Source organism: Mesoplodon densirostris, chromosome 4, assembly GCF_025265405.1.
Source record: "Mesoplodon densirostris isolate mMesDen1 chromosome 4, mMesDen1 primary haplotype, whole genome shotgun sequence".
Lineage (NCBI taxonomy): Eukaryota > Metazoa > Chordata > Mammalia > Artiodactyla > Ziphiidae > Mesoplodon > Mesoplodon densirostris.
This window is the reverse complement of record NC_082664.1, coordinates 34,611,060-34,636,111: the sequence shown is the minus strand read 5'-3', so window position 1 is coordinate 34,636,111 and position 25,052 is coordinate 34,611,060. Positions and strand designations below refer to the sequence as shown.

Genomic DNA, 25,052 nt, shown 5'->3' with positions numbered 1-25,052 from the left:
CAGACAGGCCAATGGCTGAAAAGATATTTTGGGTCAGAGGAAAATCAGGCACCCCCCTGCCAGGTAGGGGCACCTAGGGACAGCCATTAAAGGAGAGACTGTCCCAGCTCAAACTCCTGCCTGACAAGAGGCAACAGGTTCACCACAGCAGACCATCAAAAGACACACCTCCGGGCTTCTCTGGTGGCGCAGTGGTTGAGAGTCCACCTGCCGATGCAGGGGACACGGGTTCGTGCCCCGGTCCGTGAAGATCCCACATGCCGCGGAGCGGCTGGGCCCGTGAGCCATGGCCGCTGAGCCTGCGCGTCCAGAGCCTGTGCTCCACAACGGGAGAGGCCACAACAGTGAGAGGCCCGAGGAAAAAAAAAAAAAAAGACACACCTCCGTGCTCTCAGGTGGTAAAACTTCAGGCAATCCTTATTTTCTTCTTTGTATTTTGCTGTATTTTCCAAATCTGCCACAATAAAAATTACTTTCCTTTTTAATTAGTTTTAAAAAAAATAGGTTGAGTGTGCAATCTATAAAAATTTTAAATTGCTATGTTGTACACCTGAAACTAATATAATATTGTAAATCAGCTATACTTCAATAAAAAATAGGTTGTGTATTGCTGGTGGCACACTAAGCTAGTCTGCCTTGTAAAGGTAACTGATTAATATGTAAAAGGATGTATAGAAACGATCATCTCCTTTGATTAACTCAGCTCCTAGATATTATCCTAAAATGCAGGAAAATGTCCACATGAAAGGAATATTTATAGAGTAATTATCTATGAGAGCTCAAAACTGGAAACCATGGGGCTTCCCTGGTGGTGTAGTGATTAAGAATCCTCCTGCCAATGCAGGGGACATGGGTTTGAGCCCTGGACCGGGAAGATCCCACATGCCATGGCACAACTAATCCCATGCGCCACAACTACTGAGCCTGCGCTCTAGAGCCCGCAAGCCACAACTACTGAAGCCCGCGTGCCTAGAACCCGTGCTCTGCAACAAGAGAAGCCACTGAAATGAGAAGCCCATGCACAGCAATAAAGACCCAACACAGCCAAAAATAATTAATTAATTAAAAAAAAAAAACTGGAAACCATGAAAATGTCCAATAATGGGAGAATTAAGAGGAGACGTATGGCTGAGGAGTGGGGCAGCCAGTAGAGGTCCACGCCCAGGCCCAGGCCCAGGCCCAGCCCCGACTGGACGGCCTCGTCCCTCCTCTGTAGCAAAGAGCCTGGGGCCAGGAGCATCTTGTTGAGATGCACAGCAGACCCCCAAGTGCTTCCAGAGGACAGCTCTGGCCTTGACAGCTTTCCCGTGAAGAGGTGATATCGGCCAAACTCTCATTTTCCTAACGAAATAGCAACTTTGGCCCTCATGTGCCCAGCACTGAAAGCAAAAGTTCTCATCTCAGTAAAGGCCTCAGGAAACCTCTGAACACAGGAGTCCACACAGACTGCCCTCCGGCTCCTGTCAGACAACTGCATGTAAGTCTCCAGGAAACGCTGAGAAGCATCTCCAAGGACTGGGGCCTCGCTCAGGCTGCACCTCCAGGAACAGTAGAATAAGATTTCATTCTTCAGCTCCCCACAGAAATGCCTTCACACCAGTGTGATTTAACATCATGCCTTTGGCTCTACTGGGGCTGACTTAAGAACCAATATACAAAAAAGGTCTCTATGTTCCATGAAACTAACACTGATGGCATCATCCACCTGGTCTCCTAAAATGGAAGAGCCCTGGGTGTTCAGTGCTTACACAGAGAGGCTAAGTGTCTCTTTCCAATGAACTGGTACACTTCCCTTTACTAGGAAATAACAGATGTGAATTCCAATTTCTTGTTTTGTTTTGGCTGCCGGGAAGCTCAAAACTAGGGTCAGTGCTGACTTACAAAAACAAACCTTTTTTTTTTTTTTAATATTTATTTCTCTGGGGGCCTCCCTGGTGGCGCAAGTGGTTGAGAGTCCGCCTGCCGATGCAGGGGATACGGGTTCGTGCCCCGGTCTGGGAGGATCCCATATGCCGCGGAGCGGCTGGGCCCGTGAGCCATGGCCGCTGAGCCTGCGCGTCCGGAGCCTGCGCGTCCGGAGCCTGTGCTCTGCGACGGGGGAGGCCACAGCAGTGAGAGGCCCGCATACCGCAAAAAAAAAAAAAAAAAAAAAAAAAAAATATTTATTTCTCTAGCCGCATCGGGCCTTAGTTGCGGCGCACAGGCTCTAGAGCGCATAGGCTTGGTTGCCCCATGGCATGTGGGATCTTAGTTCCCCGACCAGGGATCAAACCTGAGTTCCCTGCATTGGAAGGTGGATTTTTAACCACTGGACCACCGGGGAAGTCCCAAGACAAACCTCTTTTAACACTATTTTCTCAGTTACCTCACCCCACCACCATCACCCTGACAAAGCTCTGGGTCGTCTAACTTTAATTTAAAACTCTGTTTTACATGAGCCTTTTAACATGTCTCCTCAAACGTTTTTTGGAAAGAGGCAGGAAAATACAAATAAATATTTATTCATGAAAAAATCCCTACACTTTCTCCAGGGAAGGAACATAAAGGCTATGAGGCTATATAAGAAAAAACATCTTTGATAAAATGCCAAGTGGGGAAATATAAAAGCAAACTAAATTGTAGATCCACTGTGATTACCACTATCAAAATAATACAAGCATGAGGATAAAAAAAAAACCAGGTTTTTGAAAATATAAGTAGTTGTGTTTAGGTGAAAGGGTTAAAACGGTCATTTTCTCAAACCTCCAAAGTTGTTTAACTTCTCAAAAGGAAACAGAGGCCCATGTAGGTGAAACAAGTAGGCAAGCCAGAAACTAGAAAAGCAGAGTTCCCCTGGCCTTTCCAATGTCATCCCCAGTCTGCCACACCAGGAGGGAGAGAACAGGTTAGGGCCCTCATCTGGATCCTTAGGGACTGGAACCCAGTGGATGATGGTCTACATTTCATAGGGTCTTGAGGAAGATGCTTGGTGCCCTGAAATCACAGTTGTTTGAGGTTCTGGCCATCCCCTGGCAGTCAGTGGACATGCTCTGTGCACTCCCTCACAAGAACAACAAATCGCACACGTGGTGGGTGGGGAGGAAGGAGATGAGCCACAACCCTGGACCTCCAAATACCTAGGACTTGATTGGCAAACTAGTGACCCCTCAGCCTTCCAGTGTCAGAACAAATGCCACTCCCTCCCGGAAGTTTTCCTCATCCACCCTCAGAAACCAGCCCACACCTGACCAATACACATTCACGAGCAGTCTGAACTTCTTCAAAACCCTCAGCACGCCTGAAATCACAGCATCCGTCCACCTACGGGACTGCAGGCCCCAGGCCCAGCACAGGTGTAGCTGTTGCCCCATCGATGTGAGCTGAGTGGCCTGCAGATAGCAGAGTTCAGCCCTGCTGAGCGCCTCGGTTTGGCCAACTGGACTACAGGCTTCCTCCTGCCTCTACCGGAGGCTCCCCAGGGCCACCAGAATGGTGGGTGGCTTCCTCTACTGCCCCCATCTCGTCTCTCATGACAACAGCCCACATCAGGCAGAGAAGTATCAGTGGTCCGAGGAGGGGCAGAAGCAGGGTCTGCCACTCAACTTCTTGCCCAGCCCTGGAGAGCAAGCAGGACTTCGGAGCAGGTTGACTCATCACCTTGCAGGTGGAGTGAGCTCATTCCCTTCCAGGGCATCCTTGGAACTGGAAACCCACAGCAGAGATGGTTCCCATGGCAACAGGCCAGCACCTCCTCCATGGCTGCCTTCCTTGGAGCACCATTCGCCTGTGCCCACGGGTCACTTAACCCACTCTCCCCCAGCTTATATTCTTAGAACCCAGAATGAGGAGGGGCCTTGAAGGCCCAGTGCCCCCCTCCCTCCACGTCCCTCCCATCTCCTTTCTTTTTGGGTTAGTTGAATACCTCAATTACAAGGTTTTTTAAATTTTGTTTTGTCTTTTTGTTTTTTGGCTTGCAGGATCTTAGCTCCCCGACCAGGGACTGAACTCAGGCCCTTGGCAGAGAAAGCGCTGAGTCCTAATCACTGGACCACCAGGGAATTCCCCCATTGCCGTTTCACTATCTCAGGTCTACCTAAACACATTCAAGACCAGGAAACTCCCAACCTAACAGTTCATTCCTTCTTTGGAAAGTCTGACTATTAGAAATTCTGAGCTAGACTCCATTTCCACTCAACCTCCCCCATGGCCTGCTTCTCTGAGCCCTGGGGCCACCGAACATAGCAAGTCCAGCACAGCCACTCTTCCAGCCTGGAGCTTCTCTCAACAGCCAGGTTCCTTCAAATACTCCTCTGCCGCAGTTCCCACCCTTCCCCAGACTCCACAGGGGATTATGTGGTTCTCTAATCCTCTCAGCGTGCAGCGTGCAGTTCAGACAGGCCCAGACCCTGCTACTGCCCCACAGTCCAACTCCCCCTGTACTCACCGTCACCCACCCTCGGGCCTCTTCCTCTCCGCCCCTCCCGCACCTCCTTCACACTCATCCCCGGCCCCTCCCTTCCCAGAACTTGACACTCACTGTCTCAAGCCTTTGGTCGCACAAGGCCTGGCCCGCCTGGCCCACTCTTCGCCACCACCCCCCTTGCCTGACTCACTCTTACATACTCTAGATTTAAATTTTAGCTCACATTGTCACCTCCTCCAGGAGGTCTTACACCAGTCTCCTCCGAGGTGGCCTGGGGCCTTCCTTGGGCTCCCTTCACTATATGGGCTGTGACATCTTTGAACACGACAGGGAAATGCTAGTTCATGGGTCTCTCCCCCACTGGCCTCTTCAGAGGCAGACATCCTGCATCATCTGGCCCTAAGCTGAAAAGAGTGAGTGCTTAATATTTCTTGAATCTGGGTGGCAAGCGCCTGGGTATTTGTTTTACTATTCTGTACTTTTTAAACATTTGAATGTTTAAAAGAGATCCACAATAAATGTGAACTGAGTGGATGAACTATCGTTCGCCTTTAGCCCCAGCGTACATGTTTGAGCATCTCATGGATCTGCTGAACTCATCCTTCAGAAACTTTCCTCCCACCCTGGGGCTGGAGCCCACTGCCACCTGGTCCAGTTATCAAGTACAGTCAGGTCAAACCTTCAGATAAGCACCTGCAGCGTGCCTGGCACAGCCGCGTCACAAGGGCACCATTTCATCTCCATTTGTCCTTTCCCACTTGAGAAGGTCTTAGCAGTTCATCCTAGCATGCTAATCTCACTGTAAAGTATCCCAGATGGCTACATACGACAGACAGGTTCCATTGCTAACTGTTGAAGCTGGGTAATGGGTACATGGGGATTCATTACACTACTCTCTACTCCTGTGCTTGAATTTTCCATAAGGGTTTTTTAAAATTCATTCATTCATGCAACTAACATTCCTTAAGTGCCTACCACATGCCAGGCATCATGGATGAAGAGAAATAAGAAACAACCCCTGCCCCCCACTTGTATGAATTGATAACTTTATTAAATTCTAAATTATTTGCTATCTTATCCCTCCCTGGGAGTTAAACACCTAATGTCACTTATGACAGGAAGACAGGGGAGACCTCCCCAAAGGAACAAATAGCTAATGAGGGGCTTCTAGGCCCTGTGTCTCCTGGGCTTTTCTTCTCAGGCTTGCCGACTCCATCTGCACTTGAAGCCTCCCCATACACAGCGCTCCCCCAATTCAGTAAGTGGCTGCAGGAGCCCCAGGGTGGGCCTCAGGGCTGCTGCCCACCTCACACCCCCACAGGATCCCATACCAAGATCCCTGCAACTTAAAAGGCAACTTCCTCTCAAAGGGCAGGATGCAAACGCCCTACATCCTATCATTGCAACTTTTCCTAGAGCCCACTCAGTATCCGGTGCTAGGCCAGCTTTGGAGATAGAAATAAAAGCCATGAGGAGGTCCCTGACCTCCAGGGAATCATGCATGATCTTACTGAATGGAAATCCTTGGATTCAAATCCTAGTTCTGCCACTGGCTAGCTGTAGGGCCTTGGGTGAATAACTAAACCTCTCTGGGCCTCAGTTTCCCAATCTGTAAAACGGGGATACTAATGCCCACCTCACAGGGTTGTTGTGAGGAATATATGGGTTAGTATGTGCAAAGTCCTTGTCCCAGTGCTTACGTGTAAAAAGTTACGGACAGTGCCAGGCACACAGCATTAGAAAGTCAGTGCATATAGCTCTTACAGTATTATTATTATTTACTATTATTATTAACCAGGCTCCCATAGCCCCTATTAACAGGTCCCGATGACAATGGGCACCGAAACTCTCTGGAAAGAAGGAATCACAGAACAAGGCCAGACACAAAGGACAGGCTCTGACTGGCTTCTGGCTGCCCTTGCATCATGTATTCTCTTGAATGAGCTTTTCTGAGCAATGCCCCAGCCACAGCTTAGTGAGTAAGAGGTGCCCACAAGCCTGTAAATGCTTTCCAGCTGCCCTCTTCTCTCAGAGGAGGCCAGCAAGGCGCCTTCATCAGGGAGATACCCCAGCCCACCTGGACCCAGGATGCTATAGTCGGGCTGGGAAGTGTTTCGTTGTTGTTGTTGTTGTTGTTGTTTGGGGGGGATTCTGTTCAGCTGCCACTTTCTGCTCACACTGGGCTATAGCAGATGTGGGCACTTTGGCCCACAGACCTGGGCATTAAACTCAATCTGCCGTATACTAGCCTCAGCGCATTCTCTGAGTTGGCGGGGTTTTGATTCCCTCACCTGCAAATAGGGCTGATACCTCCTACCTTGTTGTGGGGAGGAAATATGATCGAGGATGTGAAACAGCCAGTACAGGAGCTGCAACAAAGATGGGGAAACACAAGCGTGGCTATTTCAGAGGGTGGGGGCCTGGAGCACCTCTAGGGACACAGGAGCAGCCCAACCCTGACACAGCCAAGAAGATGCCCCACTCTGGGGCAGCCAGTGAAGGCAACCAACACCCTGCGCCCCCCAGGAAGGCAAAGAAAGCCACCCCTCCCCAGAGGTGAGGCCTGGCCAAGCCTCACCTCCCAAGGCCATCCTCAGGGGTGGTCAGTGTCTGGGGTGCCACTGCGGGGCAGGAGGGAAAGAGAACAGACAAGAAGAAAGGAGGAGGGCAAAGAGGAGTATGGAGGGGACATAAAAAGCCCCCATCTGGCCCTGAGCCCCCCCCCAGCCACCTGCACTGCTTGACACAGTGCTGGGACCTGCAGCGTCGGGGACCAGAGAGACGCCACTTCCTGGTTCCTCAGGAATGCGCAGGAATGCGTGTGTCAGGAGAGAGGTATTTGGGGCCCAGGGAGGGTAGAGACCCAGCTCCTTCTCTGGCGAGGGGCTTCCCTTCTCCAGTCAGGGCTGACTTGCCGTCAGGCAGCTTGTCCTGGCAGAGAGGAGACAGCCAGGCTCTGGCCCAGCAGCCCTGGGTGCACAGGCCAGAGCCCAGGAGTTGGTGGCTTGGGGCGAATTATTTATTCGCGATAATGCTCCAGCGCTTCTGTAAAGTGAAGATGAAAATGTATGAGGACCTAGATTTTACGGGGTGGTTATGACGACTCATTGATATAATACGTGTAACGGGCTCAGCACAGGGCTGGGCAGGCGGTACTAAGTGTTAATATCAGGACCAGGACCACTAGTACCACCAGCACCTGTCCCTCTGACTCCTTTCTTGCTCCCCTCCTCAACGGCAAAATCAGAAGCCAGCGCCAGGAACATCTGAGTGTAAGGGCAGCCATGCACAGGGCCCACCTGTCTGTCCATCACCCCCTCCAGCCTGGCAGAGCACAGCTGCCAGCATGTGTGAAATTCACCTGAACTTGACCACCCACACACCAGCCAGAAGTCTGGCAGCTCCATCTGCCTTCAGAGCACAGAGGCGCACCCCGCCTATCTGTCAGCAGCTGTTCTGGAGCCCACCTGCAAGGATGACTTCAGAAGATGATGTATATGTACCCAGAATAAATTCTTTACTAAAACCAGCCCCACGAGGAATGAACTCCTGGCAGTGTGTCCTTGGACAAGTCAGATCACCACTATGGACCTCAGTCTCTTCATCTAATGGGGGGAAGGTCAGGTAACAGTATAGGTCCCTTCTGGTCAGGCATTCCATGAATTGATTTCTTCAAACTGCTACAAGGGAAAGGATAGAGCCAGGTTCTGGGAGTAAACAAAGTGAAAAACAAGGCCGCCCATTGACACCAGTCCCTTGGGCAGATACCCTTGCTCTGGCAGGAGTTTCTCCTACCCACTGAACCCACAGGCAGGCCGCCTCCCTCGCACCAGGCCGTGGGTCAGCCAAGCCTATACAAAGGACTGACTATGAACCATCCACCTTGCAGTGGGCAGAGATGCTCTCCCCATCCCTCCAGAGCCACCCCCCCCAGTATCCCCACCCCCAGACCATACCTGGAGCATCCAGCCTACAAGGCAAAGCTAAGGGGCCCATCACCAACCCAAACAGGGCTCCCCACTCTCCCCTCCCCAGGCACCTGGCTTTCCACTCGGCCACACCCCAAGCAGGCATTTCCAGAGTAAGAGAGTCCATGCAGGGCCCGAGACACAGAGCATTGTGGGTCCATAAGGGAAGCTCATTCACCCCGCCCATGCCCTCTCTAGAGGGTGGGAACAAATTGCTGAAAGCTGAGGACATGTAAGATAAGAGACTGTGCATTAGCAGGTTATCTTCAGGGCCAGACTGGGAAGCCCAGGGATCAACCTCAAGGTCACCTCAAGAAGTGCTAGACTCTGCTGAGTAATCCCCCCAAAGAGGACGAGAACACAGAATACTGGCACTGACCCAGACCCTGGAGATCATCTCATGTGATAATCCAAGCAAGACATTTACAGCAGAGCAGCACTGTCATCCTATAACCCAGCCCCCTCATTTTGTAGGTAACAATCGGGTGTGACTTATCCAGCATCATACAGTAGCCACAGGAAGTTCTAAGAGGTCTCGAGACCTCAGGTCTCCTGAGGCCCCGGTAGATCATGTACAACCGTTCTCCCTGTTCCGCCTAACGGTGCAAAAAAGGGACAGTCTCTCCAAACCTATTCCTCTCCGAAATGCCACCCCCCAAGGTCCCAACCGAAAGGGAGCAGAAGGCAGGTGGACCAAGGTCCTGCTGAACCCCATATCCTGGGGAGCTGGAGAGCCCAGGGTTCTGTCTGCTTCCATACCCCCAGGAGGTCGAGCCCAAAGACAGCAGGCTGCTGATGTCCAATAATTGAGAAAACCCTTGGCTCTGGACCTGGAAGGAGAAGGAAAACTGAGGCCCAGATTTTACTTCCTTTGAGGCCCACAAACCCACACAACAGGACCAGAAACTCCCTAAGAATTTCTGAAGTAGAGGCCTCAGCCAAATGCAATAGGGCAGGGAGTGGAGGGATGTGTTAGCAAGGCCAGCTCCTCGGGAGGGGAATCCAAAGGGGGCCGCCGGCCAAAAGAGAAAGAAAGGCAGCTGGACTACCTAACAGGGAGCTGGAGCCCTGCACTGGTTCCCACCTCCCCGCAACAGGACACCCGGGGAGGGGGTGCCGAGCAGCAGCAGCGTGGCAGGCTCAGACCCCATCCCAAGCAAAAGGCCGCTTCCCCAGCTCGGGTGTCCTCTTGACCCCAGGGCACACTTCTGAGTCCTGGGAGCCAGCCCTGCTCTGGGCCCTGATTCAGCCCCATCACTGGAGTGACCCTTGGTGACTTGGGAGGTCATCACACCCAGCACCTCGGCATCTGCAGACGTCTCCTGCTGGACTGCGGCTACCGCACCCCCTTGAAATGTACCCACTGTCACCGTCCATCCAATATTTAGTGAGTACCTACTATGTGCCGGCAGGAGGCTCCTGAGGAGTCACCCTTTCTTGGGGTGCAGAAGCACATCTCCCTCCCCAAGCCTGGGCCTCCCAAAGAGAGAAAGAACATGGTTTTTTGGGGGGGGGGAAGGGAGAGGAGGCGCTAGGTAGAAATTACCAGCAAAGTCACAGTCTGGTTCAAGACCTCTACAGTAGATTGCAAAAACAGCCCCAATTCTTCACCCCTGCCTACATCTTCCCCCTCTGCGAGTAACTTCAGAGTGTCATCTCACTTGTTAAAAATGCAAATTCTCAGGCCCCACCCCAGACCCACTGAATGACCAATACTGAGGAAGGGGCCCTGCGACCTGTGTTTTAACAAGCCCTCCAGGTGATTCTGATGCACATTCAAGTTTGAGAACCACTGCTGTACTCCACAAACCACCCCTATCCTTCTAGGCTTCAAGGCTCTGGGATGAGGTGGCATGAGTGTCTGGATCCCAGTGGCACAGCCTTCAGGAGCCCCAAGTAATGGACCCCTTACTAGGAGGCCCCAGGAGACCCCACAAACCCACCTTCACTCATCCAAGGAGTCCCAAGTCAGTCACAGATGAGTGACATCCCCTGAGAACCCTCCAAATGTCCTCAGAGCCAAGAGCTTCACAACAGTGCCCTACGCAAGTGCGGTGAGGGCTGCCAACACGGCTGTCCTTTCCAGCTCTCTCCAGCCCATCCTCTACCTAGGCGCTAAGTGAGCAAGGCAAGGGCTGAGTGGCTGAGAGCCACGGGATTAGGAAGAAAGGGCCGGAGCCAGGAAACCAAGCGGGGACAGAGAGACATAACTGGAATCCCACTGGCTGCCCCTGGGATCCAGGCAAGACGGGCTCAGCCACGGCTTCCCACCTCCCGCCTCTTCCAAAACTCTATGTGCAGAGAACAACTAACTTCCAAATGTTGCAAGAAGCCACTGTGAGACGTACAACACACATTCATCTAGAAGCATTCCCAAATTCACAGTAGCCTTCTGTCATTGCATATTTGCTTCATCAAGGAACAATAAAAGCAGAAGGGCTCTCTCCTGGGAGGAGAAAAAAATGGCAATGTGGTGTGAGTCCCTAAGAACCTGACTCTCGAGCCCCAGGAAGAGGGCAGCAGACAAGGGTACAAGTGCCCCAGGGGACGAGAACCAGGTGTCAAAAGCACATGTGGGAAGAAAGAAAATAAGAAACAAGAGTGACGGCTCCGGCCCTCCCTCACCAAATACCAGTGAGTCTTTGAACTCCGATGGGGCAGGGAGCTGCAGGTGAACACAAAGAACCAACCGCAGAGGCAAGAAGCCCAGCTTCTGGTCCCACCTGCCACCTGTAAGCGGCTGTGTGACCCGGGCAAATCCCCCAAGTCCTCCAGCCCCTCCAGGCGTCAGCCGTCTCATCCACGCCAGAGGGGTCGGAGCTCCTGTCACGTGGGGTGCGGGACAAGTGAGTGCAGAAAGGGAGGTGTGCATGGCGACACGTTGTGTGGGACACCATCTGTCACACAGACAACTACACAGGCAAGAACTGTACAAACAGATGTTTAGGAATGAAAACACCAAACTGGATAGCGGTCAGTTCCACGGAGGGACAGGAATGGGACTGGGGAGAGGAGCGCCGTGACCTCCAGTCTGGAATGTGCATCGTCTTTGTGAACTGGCCTCAGAGCAGAAAATGGAGAAATAACGGCTGTAACCACCTGAGCCTTCGCAGTCCTTTCTAAGTTTCCTTACCCCCAGGCAAATCATCTCACACAGGTGTCGTGAGGATTAAACGAATGAATATCTGTGAAACACTCAGAAACGTGCCTGGCCCGGAGCACAGCACCAGCTTGCCTCATGCTTGGGGGAGGGGGGAGATGGTCCGCTGTATATCATTCCAGACATACTCCCTGGGCCACAAGGTGGGCCTAAGCTGGCCTTGTCCTGAACCAGCAGCTTCCATGGAAAGGGACTGGGGGCAGGTCCCCTAGCCGGGCACCCCTGGGCCCCAATGTGGCCTCACTGCCTGCACCAAGCAGCCCATTAAGGGGGTTCCAGACAGGCCCAGAGAACTGAAACCCCAATGTGGAATTCCTTACTTTTTAAAAAGCTGATTATATACAATGAAACTCAATTTACCACTGCGTAACTTACCAAAAAAATAAATATATATAAGTGGCTTTCTTTGGGGCTAGAGTTTGGGGCGTCCTCAGGACTTCATGCATGCAAAGATCCCTCCAAACAGCCCCGGCCAGCACAGCATCCAGGGGGAAGGGCAGGAAACCAGGGGTCTGGCCCCCACTTCCCTCACCTCCTCCATCTCCCAACTCCCGGGGCCAAGTCTGGAAAAGCACTTTGGGTTCCTGGAAAGAAAGGCCTTTCCGAAGTATCGGGAACTCTACTGGAAGGGGCCATTATATATTATCTGGAGGATGTCTGTGGTGTTTGAAAGGGGGCCACTCCCCTGCCAAAGTCAAGGCAGTGGCCAAAAACAACAGCGGGGCTTCTCAGAGCCAGACACACACACACACACACACGTGAACACACACACACACACACACACACACGCCTGCATTCACACTGACATACACGTACACATCCTCGCTCACTCACTCACAGTACTAGAGGTCAAAACAGACACGGGACCTCAAAGCCACTGGCCCTGTCCCCACCAGACCCTCCCACTGGGGGAGGTAGTGATCCCATTTCCTGGTCTTGGGACTTAGAAGAATTAAAAGCCCCACTTCTCTCTCCATCCTCAAACCACAGGCTGTGACATGTGCACATTTCCACATGGGACATGAGGAGAAAGAGTCTGACAGTAATAAGTCCCTTCCCACCCACATGCAGGACCTGCCACCCCTCTTCCAAGATGGAAAGCCAAGTTTCATTAGGAGACCTGCCTGAAGGGGGCCACCCACCTCGCCGCTCCCTCCCCTCGTGTCATTTCACCTACAGATGATTTGAAAACAGAGCCCAGCACTGCTCCCTCGGTTATAATCAGCTTTGCCGATGGCTTTTAAAAAATAAAATTTCAGGGCTTCCCTGGTGGCGCAGTGGTTGAGAGTCCGCCTGCTGATGCAGGGGACACGGGTTCGTGCCCCGGTCCGGGAAAATCCCATATGCCGCGGAGTGGCTGGGCCCGTGAGCCATGGCCGCTGAGCCTGTGTGTCCAGAGCCTGTGCTCCGCGACGGGAGAAGCCACAACAGTGAGAGGGCCGCGTACCACAAAAAAAAGAAAAAAATAAAATTTCAGGCCCATAAAAAACGCTCCCCTGTAAGCCCTGGCCTCAAATCACAGGCCTGCGACCAAGCTCCACAGTACCAACCACCACGGAACAGTAAACACAAGGTAGAGGAGGCTCCCTTCCCTTCCCCACCCCCATCACTTTTCTGCCCTCAGCTGAACCATTCAGGGCCTTTGATTTAGACCCTTAGCTGCAAGGTTCAGAGGGAAGAGGGGGCAGGAAGGGCACTGTCCTCCCCCCAGGGCTGTCCTCTGGCCTGGCCCGCGGCGCTGAAAGCCAAAACTGCTTACCCCAGCCTAAGCCCCCATACTTTCCCTCATCAGCTTTCTGAACAGCCTCAAAGCTCAAACCAGAACCTCCACCTTGGCGTTTCACACGCACAGGCTTCTAAAACCAAAATAAACACTGAGCCTCAGCTACCTGGTTCAAAGGGTGCTAGGTTCCCCTGGCGACCAAACAAAGGGGCTGGCAGGAGCAGGTGAAGCTGAAGGAACCCAAGCAGCAGAGAAGGAGGGGACGTGGTTGAATTTCATAGTGGGGGAGCCAGTCCCCCAAAGCTGGGAGCAGCTCCAGGAGAGGCCACCGGGGACCTGAGTCTATTCCTGACAGTTACTCCTACTGAAAAGTGGGGAGAAATACAACTAGAATCCTCCACTACCTTTCCAACCAAGAAAAGGAACTTCGGAAAGGCCCACACCCACCCCTTTGGCCTCACAGACCCTCAAAGTCCTGGGATTCAGAACCAACTCTGCCCCATTCAGCTTGCGAGAGGTAAAATCACTCCCCGTTTCTGAGCCTCACTTGCTCTGTCTATAAAATGGGGATAAGGCCTCACAAGTCTATTCATCATGATGAATGGAGAGAAAAACCATACGTAAAAGCATAAATGTTAAAAATCATGAACCGTATGATGAGTACTTGGTTATATTCCATCTTGACTTGTTCCTTATTTCATTTATATCAGCCATGTATCAATTAAAACGTAACCTCCAAAATAACAAAGGGTGCGTCTGTACTTATGGTTAAGGGTGGAGTTCCAAGGTCAACCTGCCTGGGTTCATTCATAACCTGGCTTATTACCTGGTCAATCTTGGGCAAGTTACTTAACCTCTCTGAGCCTCAATCTCCCTATCTGTAGTAACAAGGGAAATAAAAGTACCTTTCTCAAAGGGGTTTTTGACAGATTGAGATAATCCAAACCATGCAACCTTCAATCCATGTGAACTATCACTCTTTTTACTTGTTTGGGGAACCAAGACTTTCTTAATAAATACTACTGGCTGGTTGTTGGATATAAAACAGACAACTCTCCTTTCCAGCCTTCCTTCTCTCATCTCCTCTTCCCTTCCCTGAACGTGGATAGTGTTTACATTACCTCCCACATCCTGGGCATGTGAAATGCTTTAAACCGAAATGAAAGGTTTGTTTTAAGCACCAAGGGTACCAGCACCTTCCTTCCCAGCCCCTTCTCACTGTGAGCCTTCTGGTGTGAGCCTGTTATTTTATATCTTTAAGCTCGGGATCTTCATCTATCAAGTGTGATCATCCCACATGCCTTACAAGGCTGTTGTGAATGTTAAATGACACCGCAGAGAACACATCCACCACAGAGGCCACGTGCAAGAGGGGTTTCTCTCCGTCCCCCTCCCCGACACTGTGGGTGACAGGCCTGGAGAGGACCCCACAACCTCTCAGTGAAGAGTGGATCCCAGCCCAGAAGTAGCCCGCTGTAGCCAAGGACCAGGCAGGCGGTTTCCAGGGTAACAGCATCCTCTGAAACTACTCCCGATTTCTATCCTAGGCTGCCTTTTATTCTCCTCCCGCCTCTGTAGTGGGCTAAGTCACCTGTTCCCATTATTGCTAGGCAACCTCTGAGAATGGGCAGCTGCCTCCTGGGGTAGGACCCTGGCCCTGCCCTCCCCTCTTCATGCCTCAGGCCCTGGGGACAGCTGCCCCACTTGGACCCACCCTGTTAACCCTGGGGATGGCAGAAGGTGAGAAGCAATCTCAGGCCAACAAGGCAGGTCCCATGGGACTCGGCCTTGGAGGAATGAGGAAGGTCACCCGTCCTCCCCCAGCCCAGCCTTCTGTTTGCCTGTTCTTATCGGTGACCTATTCTTAAGCAGTTTCCAAGAAAAAGGCCACATGATGCTTTTTATGAAAGCCACCCTTCTTGATTATTTTCCTCTTCTCTTCTCCCACTCGCTTACCATGAGCCTGTATCCCTGACCTTAGCGTAAACAGTGAGCAAGACAGAAAAGGTGGGCTCCCAAGTGAGAGGAAGAGGGGTAAGGATGGAGAGAGCTCACCTCTAGGAGGTGGGATGACAGGCAACTGTCATTCCCTTCTTATATTAGCATTTTCTGAGGGTTTTTAAAAATTGAGATATAATTCTTATACCATCAAAGTCACCCGTTTAAAGCCTACAGTTCAGCGGTTTTTAGTGTATTCACAAGGCTCTGCAACCACCACTGCTATCTAATTCCAGAACGTTTTCATCACTGGGTTTTGTTTTGTATATGTTTGGCTTCGGTTAAATTGTTCCTAGATTCGCACGCATTTGCTTTATAAGCAGGAGAGCACAGTCTGAGCAGGCAAATCGGGAACCACACTGCCCGGCTACAGACCCCTGCTCCACCTCTCGCTCGCTGCAGGATCTTGGAAAAGTCATGCGGCTGCTCCAGGGCAGCTCTGTCATCTGTAAAACAGGGTAACAGTATCCACCTCACAGGATTAGATGTGTTAATGCACGTAGAGTCCTTAGCACAGGGCCGGATACTTAGCACGTGCTCCGAAAGCGTGAGCCACTGTGATCTTTATGAGAAAAAGAATTTCTTCAACTTAAAAAAGAAAGAAAAAAATCCAGTCCTGTTCCTGGCTCTGCTCTCGGGCTGCCGGGACGGCCACTTTCTGCTCATTTGTCTGGGAGAGGCTGGAGCTGGACGAAGGCCTTGCACCATTTGGGGCGGCTGAACAGGGCACGAGGCGGGGGCAGGTGGGGGTCGTGAGTGTTGCCCGCGTGGCTTTGAGGCCAAAGGGTCACTACCCAGGACTCACTACCCTGCACAGCAAGATCCTGCCAGGTAATCCCCAGCCAGGACGTGATGGGGGAAGGAAGAACAGGAAAGACAAGCAGGAGAGTGCTTGACCAGCCCTCTCCACGCCGTGACCCTCTACCCGCTGAGACGGGAGGATTCTAGGGCCTGATGCTCGGCCTGAGAACCAGCGAGCAATCTTGGCCGTGTGTTAAGAGGAAGGTGGGCTCCCAGCGTGGCTCTGAGGGTCTCCTGCCCCCGCCACTCCCCAGGTGCCTGGCGTCGGCCACTTTCGGCAATTAGAACTTAGCAGGACCCCGCCTTGGCCGATGGAGACAGCACCCGAGTCCCAGCAGGGTGACCCCGTCTGACCAGGACTAAGGAACCAGGCTACGGGGGTTCCTCTGCCTGCCGCCTCTTAGCCGAGACTCCTCTGGGGAGCTCCAGACTGGACTGGGCTTCCAGCACCCCAGGTGAGTAACTCAGCCCAGCTCCTGGGGCCCTTCCTGCAGCGATGTGGGCCCACTGACCACACTCCGAGGGGATAAAAACAGGGCCCTGGGAAGCCTCCCTGACACCATAGCCCTGGGCCGCACGCACACCAGGTCCCAGGAGAACCTTGGGCGGGTCGCACATGGGGGCAGCTCGGGTGGCGCTGGTCCCAACTAACACCACACCTGCGCAGAGGTGGGGGGCTCCAGAGCCCAACCTGTGAGCCGTACAAACAGCCTGGCCTCTCGGGAAGGCGACAGGTCAGCTCCGGGAGGCACAGAGAGAATGGGGGGAGGAGGACAACAAGGGAAAACAACGGCAGGGTGTTCCCGGCCTGCAGGACTACTCACTGCTGCCTGGGCTCCTTCCAGCCGTCTCCCTCTCCCCTACTGTCTTACCCTTCTGTACACACACACACACACACACGCACACGCACACACACACACACACACACACACGCTTCCCAGCAAGACCTTCCCTGTCACCTCAGGCAGCAGTGGTGGCTCCTGCTCTACAGTGGCCAATGCCACGCCCCTGGCCGTGACTGCCGTGGCCTGGTGGGATTTTCTGTCTTTCTGGTTCCCTCTGCACCTAAACTGTCATTTCCACAACCCCACATGGGTGGAGCATCTGATACCTAACAGGGGTTTGATCAGCGCTCACTGATTGACTCCGCAAGGAGAAATGGTCCATGTTCTCACACTGTGAAGGGGCTAGAAGGTTAAGGAGCAGAGACACGGCTCTTCCCTAGAGACACACAGTAGCAGGTCTGTGGCTGGGTCCTGTCTCAGGCCGCCCTACCCTGGCAGGGCAGGAGGCACCAGGTCTCATGTGACAAGTCCTCCAGCCAGGTTTGTGGTTTGTGGCCACTGGCCAGGCGCCCAGCCTCAGGACTTCCTCGAGAAGCTGGAAAAAGGAGGCCCAAATCCCAACCACAAATCCCAAACGACAGGTCGCCCATTTGGTTTGACCTCCTCACACAGAATCGCCCCACAAGGAAGGTCCCAGCGGTGAGGGCCTCTCCCAGCCCCATCCCATTGAGCACAGCCTTGACAGCCTTCCTCTAGAAGTCAGACTTCAGGAAATGAGTTTCCTCCTTTTCCCTTTGAAAAGGCTGGATCCTACAAGCCCATCTCGAGTGACCAGCAGGCCCTCAACGTCTCAACATTCCTCAGAACTGGAAAGTCTGGTTCGCCCTGTGCTCCGGGCACTCTCACATCTATCTGTCCAGGGCAGGGAAGGTGGCAGCCTCCACCCACAGCCCTGATGCTCCAGGCCTCGTCCATCTCTTCTATCTCTCTTTCGGGCTTTGTCAATCACTTCACCAACCAGTGGGGCACCTGTGCTCAGCGCACCCATGTGGGACAGGTTTCAGAGAGGAAGCAGCTGTAACCCGTCCTGGAGCAAAGCAGGGCTGGGTAAGCAGCTGGGGGTGTGGGCCGAACCCAAAGAGTGGCCTCAGCTAATTATCAGAGGGGGCTGAAGACATTCTAGAATTGTCTCTTTTAGAGGAAATCCATTCTCTGAGGTCATTTTACCTGTATTACAACCAACTGACAAAGTTTTTAAGCACTTCAGCATTCATCTCTTCATCCTGGATACCCAGGGAAGTAGGGAAAGGGTAGGCAAGGGATTCGATACCATTCTATAGGTAAAGGTACTGAGCAACTGGAGAGGTCAGGTGACACTGAATGAGCCAGAGCTGACTTCGGGGTCAAAGGTCAAGGACAACACAACTCCCACACCCTTCTAGTCAACCTGGTCTCCTTCTGAAATGGGTTTATATACTACATCTTATCTCAGAGCATCATGGGTAAAGGCCATAGAAAATCTGGTTCCTCAAAATAGTTAACATTTATTGAGTACTCACTATATGCTACTAGGTGCTATGCTAAATTCCCTACATACATTACTTGGTTTAAACCTCTACGCAGCTATTTCAAGTGGGAACAATTATTATCCCCATTTCCCCCTTGGCATCAAGAGGCACAGAGCAGGTAAGTGATTCACCCAGGATCACACCACTCGTCAGTGGAGGGGCCAAGACTTGAACCCAGTGTGCCCAGAGCATGTCCACCTGTAGAGGTTGGAGCCGGGGTCCAGCCCCAGGATGGGGTGTTTTATCTGGAATGTAAAGCATTTCATCCCAATCTCCACCCCCCTGGCCCGGAGTTGGGAGCCATGCATGATGCCATTTATCCAGTTATTCGCATCATTTCTGGACCATGTACAACAGGCCTGACTCTCTGCCAGGCAGAGCACAAGACAGGCTGGGTCCCTGCCCCCATGGACTCTGGCACGGAGTGAAGCAGGAAGGAGTGAAGAACACTGGGGGTATGAGGATGGAGACGATGGCCAATTCTCTCCCCTCTTAGGCTTTATCTCCACCAGGCATCACTCTGGCTTTAGAAGTCCTAACCTCCTGCCTTCAGGGCCAGCAGACGTCCCACTCCTCCCCAGGTAAACTCACCCACAGCAGGCCCTCCCCTCTTTTCAGTCCTCCACCTTGATCGGTGGCCTTGGTAGCTCCTGTGATGATGGTCTCACAGTCCAGAAGCAAGTGTAAACAATGTGGCCTCTCTTCCTGCCACACCCCGTGACAACCCGGCTTGACGTGGGTAGAGAACCAACACCTGGGCCTATGAACAACCACCTTCTTTCACCTGCCAGGGCTGCCTCTCTGTTTGAACTTCCATCAGCTCAACAAATATTAATTAAGGTCCTACATGTTAAAAAAAAAACAAACAACAAACAGGGGCTTCCCGGTGGCGCAGTGGTTGAGAATCTGCCTGCCGGTGCAGGGGACACGGGTTCGAGCCCTGGTCTGGGAGGATCCCACATGCCGCGGAGCGGCTGGGCCCGTGAGCCACAACTACTGAGCCTGCGCGTCTGGAGCCTGTGCTCCGCAACAAGAGAGGCCGTGACGGTGAGGGGCCCGCGCACCGCGATGAAGAGTGGCCCCCGCTTGCCACAGCTGGAGAAAGCCCTCGCACAGAGGCGAAGACCCAACACAGCAATAAATAAATAAATTTATAAAAAAAAAAAAAACAGGTTGGCACCTGTGGGAATACACATTAAACCAGAGCCTCCAGGATTTAAGAGGGAAGAGAGAGAATAAAACTGAACAGCAGGGGGACTTCCCTGGCGACGCAGTGGTTAAGAATCCGCCTGCCAATGCAGGGGACCACGGGTTCGAGCCCTGGTCCGGGAAGATCCCACATGCCACAGAGCAACTAAGCCCGTACGCCACAACTACTGAGCCTGCGCTCTAGAGCCCGCGAGCCACAACTACTGAAGCCCAGGCACCTAGAGCCTGTGCTCCGCAACAAGAGAAGCCACTGCAATGAGAAGCCCGCGCACAGCAACAGAGTAGCCCCCGCTCGCCGCAACTAGAGAGAGCCCGCACGCAGCAACAAAGACCCAACGCAGCCAAAAATAAAAGTAAATTAATTTTTTAAAAAAATTGAACAGCAGAAGCTGCCATTTTACATATTCTCTGCTGTCAGCCCAGCAGGGGGGTATTAGCTCCTTTTTATAAATAAGAAATTGGAGGCTGAGAGAGGTTAAGTAACTTGCCCAGGACCACAAGCCTAGAAGTGTAAAGCCAGGATGCTACTCAAAATCCATGCTCTCTCCAGCCCACCTGACTCCGGGCATGCGTGCGCGTGTGCACACGAGGACGTGGGTGAGATCCACATGAGGGAATAAAGTGGGGACTATGGTCGTCCCCCCAAAATGGGCATTCAGACCTGGGGCCCCTAGAAAAGGTGACTTTGGTGCTCAGCTTCCAAGATCAGAAAGACTGTGAAAGCCGGTAAACTTCCCCAATCCACTGCATTTTGTGTCTGGAGGCAGGGAGTCCAGCATGATGAACTCTGCACTGAAACATTCTTTGAAGGGACAAGCTGTAGCCAACCTGAGGCAGGTTCTTGAGTCATGCCTGCTGCCTGAACGGAACTTCTACCTGCATCTGCATCAGCCTTACCGTTTGCCCAAGAAGTCATTTAATCTGATGCCTGTTAAGAGCCCCGAGGGGTGGGCAGGGCAGGCACGCAGCCAGAGGAGGAAACAGAATGGAAGGGCCACAAGGGCAGGGACCTCACCTGTCTACTTCACTGCTCTACCCTCAGCACCTGGAACTGGGCCTGGCTCAGAGTAGGTGCTCCAAAAGTATGTGCTGAAGTTTCTAATAACAGCTCAGAGAAGTGAAATGACTTGCCCGAAGTCTCACACATAGCACTGATTGTACCAGGGCTAAAAACAGGGTCTCCAGCCTCCCACCCAGTGGCCTTTGTATCCCACGGTACTGTGTCTTCCTCCTCCCCGCCCTCACCCCCAGACTCACTCTCCAGCCTGCATCTGGAATGGTCGGCCTCTGTCCACTCGTTAAATCTGGTCCCACTCAACCCTCACCTCCCATGGTCAGCAGGGAGGGTATCAAAAGCACCAAGTTACTTTAAGTCTGATCCTCCACTTGTTGTACCACTTTATAGCCCCACCAGCCCTCTGAGAACTAGGGGAACTGTGCAGAAACTGAGAGGTAACAGAATTAATGGCAGGAAAAAAACAAACCTTGGACCAGATTTTCCCAATCAGGCCCAGAGCTTGTGCCGTGTACCCCTCTCCATCAACCCCACCAAAGCAGGCGTTGGCTCTTCTTGGTCCGAGATCTTCGCAGGGCTGGATGCCAGACCCAGCTTTCCGGCCTCTCTCACCAACAAGGAACAAGTGAGGGGAAGCTGCCTGCCCAGAACACGGTTGCATCCCAGCCCCACCGTGCACCCGTCAGGACGCTGGGCTGGTTACTTCCCCCTCTGCCCCTTATTTCTTCATCCTCACGTGTGCCCAGCTCACAGAGCTGTTGGCAGTAACAACTGAAACAGTATATATGATTAGAAGAGTGCCCGGCACACATCAGCCAATGCCAGCTCTTGGAACTGTTGAGTTTGTCCCTAGATAACGAAGTTTCCCAGGTGACCCTGTTCCCACCTGGCTGCCCAAAAGCCTGGTGCACACCCACTACCACCCAGGTCAGGGTTTTTGAGTGTGAGTGCGGGTGTGTGTGTGTGTGTGTGTGTGTGTGTGTGTGTGTGGAGAGAAAGAGACTACATAATTTTTCTCCTCAACTACTTTTAATATATTCATTCATTCATTTGATAATAATGAGCACTGCGTGCAGGTCCAGTGCCCAGTGCTTAGTCCCACAGTCCTTAAAAGGACCTAATTCCTAATTCTTGGGCAGTCCTGTCACTCCTGCCCCACCAGGCACACAGTAGGTGTTAGGCAAACAGGAATTTTTCCACTTCTACTGCCCATGGAAGATCCCAAGATATCCACCACACCCTAATCCCTAATTCCACCCCTCACGTCCAATTTAAAATCTATTCTCAAGAAAGCTGCACCTTGGTGGTGGGGGGGGAAGAGCCCCACCTTTTCCCGCATAGGAATCTCCAAATCACTCCCTTCTCAATTTCACCAACAGCCCAACTGACCCAGGAGATAAACCGGGTGAGGGAGGACTCACCTCTCCCCCAGCTCTCCCAGAGGGGCCGACAGGAAGAGGGGGAGGGGTGTTTAAGCAACTGCCACATGGCAAAGAAGTCAGCTCGAAGCCCGGGAACCCTCGGATGCGGCCACAGAGGGCTGGGTCCAGGAGAAGCCAAGACCCTGGAGCTCAGGTCGCCCGGCTTCGGGAAGCCCTTTGTGCGCGTGTTTTAAATTACCTCTTCTTGTCTGATGAAGTGAGTAAAAGGGCGCCGTTTCAGGGCTTAGGATTCCTGAGTGAGCTAATACAGGATGCCTTTGGCTGAAAAAAAACTTCAGTCGGCTCCCTAAACTCCCCCCCCTTTTAAGTTTAAAAAAGGGAATGAATGTTACCATTTTTGGACATGAGCTTTCTCCCTCAAGCCCAGCCCTAACCGCACTATCCAGAGGGACGCGCCATCCTGTCCCCCCCCATTCCCAGATCAGCAGAGGGGTGGAGGTGGGGGGTTGGGGGGTAAGGAGGGACCGGATGGGAGCGGGGGAGGGGGAGGGGGTGTTCAGGGTACGTGGCCGCCTGGGGCAAGAGCTCACCGCGCAGGCAGGAAGCAGGGACAGGGTTGGGGCGCCCTCACCCCCCCCAACAAGAGTAGGTTGTGAACTCTTCCTGCCACCGGCCACTGTGCCCGGGTCCCATCGCCAGCTCCGAGCCCAGCTCCGGTGGCGGAGCGCGCCCTCGCACGCGGCGCCTGGGACGCGCCTCGCTGGCTAAGCATGGAGCCCCAGTGACTGACCCCAAATATCCCCGGAGACAATGCCTTGCCCTAGAGCCCCTCGACTCAGATCAAGTTGCCCAAATTCGCGATCTCCCGGCAATGAGCGGGGGTCGGAGAGGCAGGACGCAGACGCAAGCCCATCTCCACTCGCAGCTACCAACCGCTGAGTTAAGCAATAAAACGGTTTGCCGTCCTGACCCCGCCCCCGCCAGGGCCCACTGGGGAGCTCGCGTTTGCCCCCGGGTTCTCTCGGCCCCAACAACCCCATTCTGGCAGGTCCACCTCCAGGCAGACCCAGAGGAGGCTGCCAATCCCGCCGGCGCCCGCTTCCCCCTCGGCCTGCGGGCAGGGGCTGGGAGGATCCGTGCACCATGTCCCCTCCAGGTACCAAGGCGACCCAGGAAGCGCGCTGCCACCGCACGCCATACGGAAAGGCGGTCAAGGGGCGGGGAAGGGAAGGGAAAATCGATCCGGAGCTAACAGCCACCGAGCCGGGGACTCAGCCCCAGCCTCCCGAGCACCGCCCCTGCGCCTTGCCCTCCCGGGGCTGGTGAGGTTGTATAGCCGGGTGGCCTGGATAGCCCGCCCCAAGGCGACCTGCCCGCCGGCGGCCCCACCTCCCCGCGCTTGGCCTCGGCGTTCGCGGGCTCTGGGACCCGGGCGCTCCCCCTTCCGCCCCGCGCCTGTAACCCAACACCCCTCCTCGCTGCGGCCGCGCATCCCCCGCCCCCGCTCGTGCGCGCCTGGAACCGGTTCGCAGCCGGGAGCCCAGAGCCCTGCGGGCGGAGTGGCCCGGGGCGGAGGGCTGCGGTGGGCTGGGGCGGTTGCTGACCTTTCTCTGCTGCTTCTCCCAGGCTGGGTCCAGGAGCAGGTCTCGATCCCAGTCCTCCTCGGGCTGCATGTAGTCATTGGTTTGCTGGGAATCATAATGGTCCATGATGGTGAGCGCGTGCTAGGGGCTGGATTTCTTCCTCCACCTTCTCTCCCGGCGGCGGCTGCTGCGGCTTGCTGCCCCGGCGTGGGGAGGGAGTCAGGGATGGGCTGAGCTGGGCTGGGCTGGCGGGGCCGGGCTAGCTCCCCTGCGCCCGGTTCCGCCGCGGCGCTGCTCGCGAAGGCGGCTGCTAGTGGGGGCGGCGGCGGCGGCGGCGGCGGCGGGTCGAGCTCGCTGACTGCCTGCCTCAGGCGGCCGCTCAGACCTAATCTCCACGCACACTGAGCGAGGCGGACACACTGGCGCTGCGGGAGCAGAGGCGGGCGGGGGCGAGGGGAAGGGGCAGAGCCCTCCCGAGGTTCTCCATTGGCCAGACCGAGTTGCCCAAACTTCCCCCCGTCGCCTCTCATTGGGAATTCCTGGCATCCGTCAGCCGGGCCGCGGCGCATATAGGTGGATTGGCCGGCCCCCTCCGGGCGCGCACGCCCCCGCCCACTCCCCGGGTTCCCACTCCCCCGTGGCTCATGTGACACCAGCTTAAGCTGAACGGGACCGAAGCCGGGGGACGCCTCCCCGAGCTCGGGGACCGAGCGGGCGCGCGCTCGGGAGCCCCAGGAGCCGCCGGGGGATTGGACACGCTCCCCGCCGACACGAAGGCCCCGAACTCCGGCGCGCTCCAAACCCCAGAGTGCCAGGAGCTGGAGGACAGACGCTAGGAAACCCGAAAAGCATTCCATTTTCTCTTTCCCAGGGTCCGGAGAGGTCGGCACCCAAGGAAGGGGGGCGGGAAGTGCCGGAATGGAAAGGAATTTCCTGGGAATTTCCTGATTCTGCCGCCCCGCCCCGCCCTGCGCGACCCCGCAGACCCCTGCCCTCCCGGAGCCAGGTTTCTTGCCAGCCAACTGCGCTCAGAGGCCACACAGCTTTCCCGCCTCGCCGCGGGGTCCTTTGCCGCCCGCCCTTGGGCTCAGGGGCTATGTCGCTCAGCTTCCCGGGATCCCCTGCGAGTCCCCGCGGGCTGGCAGGGCTCGAGCTACCCTCATATACACCTGGGCAGCATCCCGATAATTCCGAGTGATCTACCTACGCCACGTCCCTCCAACACACACCCCTGACCGATGGAGAAACTGAGGTTCAAAGAGCTGAGCTTAAAAAGGGTTTATCAGGTTCTCAGGACTCCACAGGCCAACCCTGTAATCGTGTGCCTGACAAACAAAGCCATATTGTTATTGGAGAAGGAAGGAGGGCAAGATTGACGAAACACCTTTAACTTCTTGGTGCCTGCCTGGGCTTCCTTCCTCAGGCCTAGTAAGAGGGAGGTCTACCCAGTGGGCTCCA

The 25,052-nt window shown here is 54.1% G+C and overlaps 1 protein-coding gene across 3 annotated transcripts in view; it reads right to left on the bottom strand.

Annotated features, from left to right (window-relative positions):
* ACTN1 (actinin alpha 1) overlaps positions 1-24,015 on the bottom strand; it is a 99,142-nt gene extending 75,127 nt beyond the window's left edge. For all 3 annotated transcript variants that reach the window (XM_060095942.1, XM_060095943.1, XM_060095944.1), the window contains exon 1: positions 23,616-24,015. In XM_060095942.1, the coding sequence (XP_059951925.1) occupies positions 23,616-23,720 (105 nt within the window). In that variant the 5' untranslated portion in view covers positions 23,721-24,015. The remainder of the gene's footprint in view (positions 1-23,615) is intronic.
* Between the last annotated feature and the right edge of the window lie 1,037 nt (positions 24,016-25,052).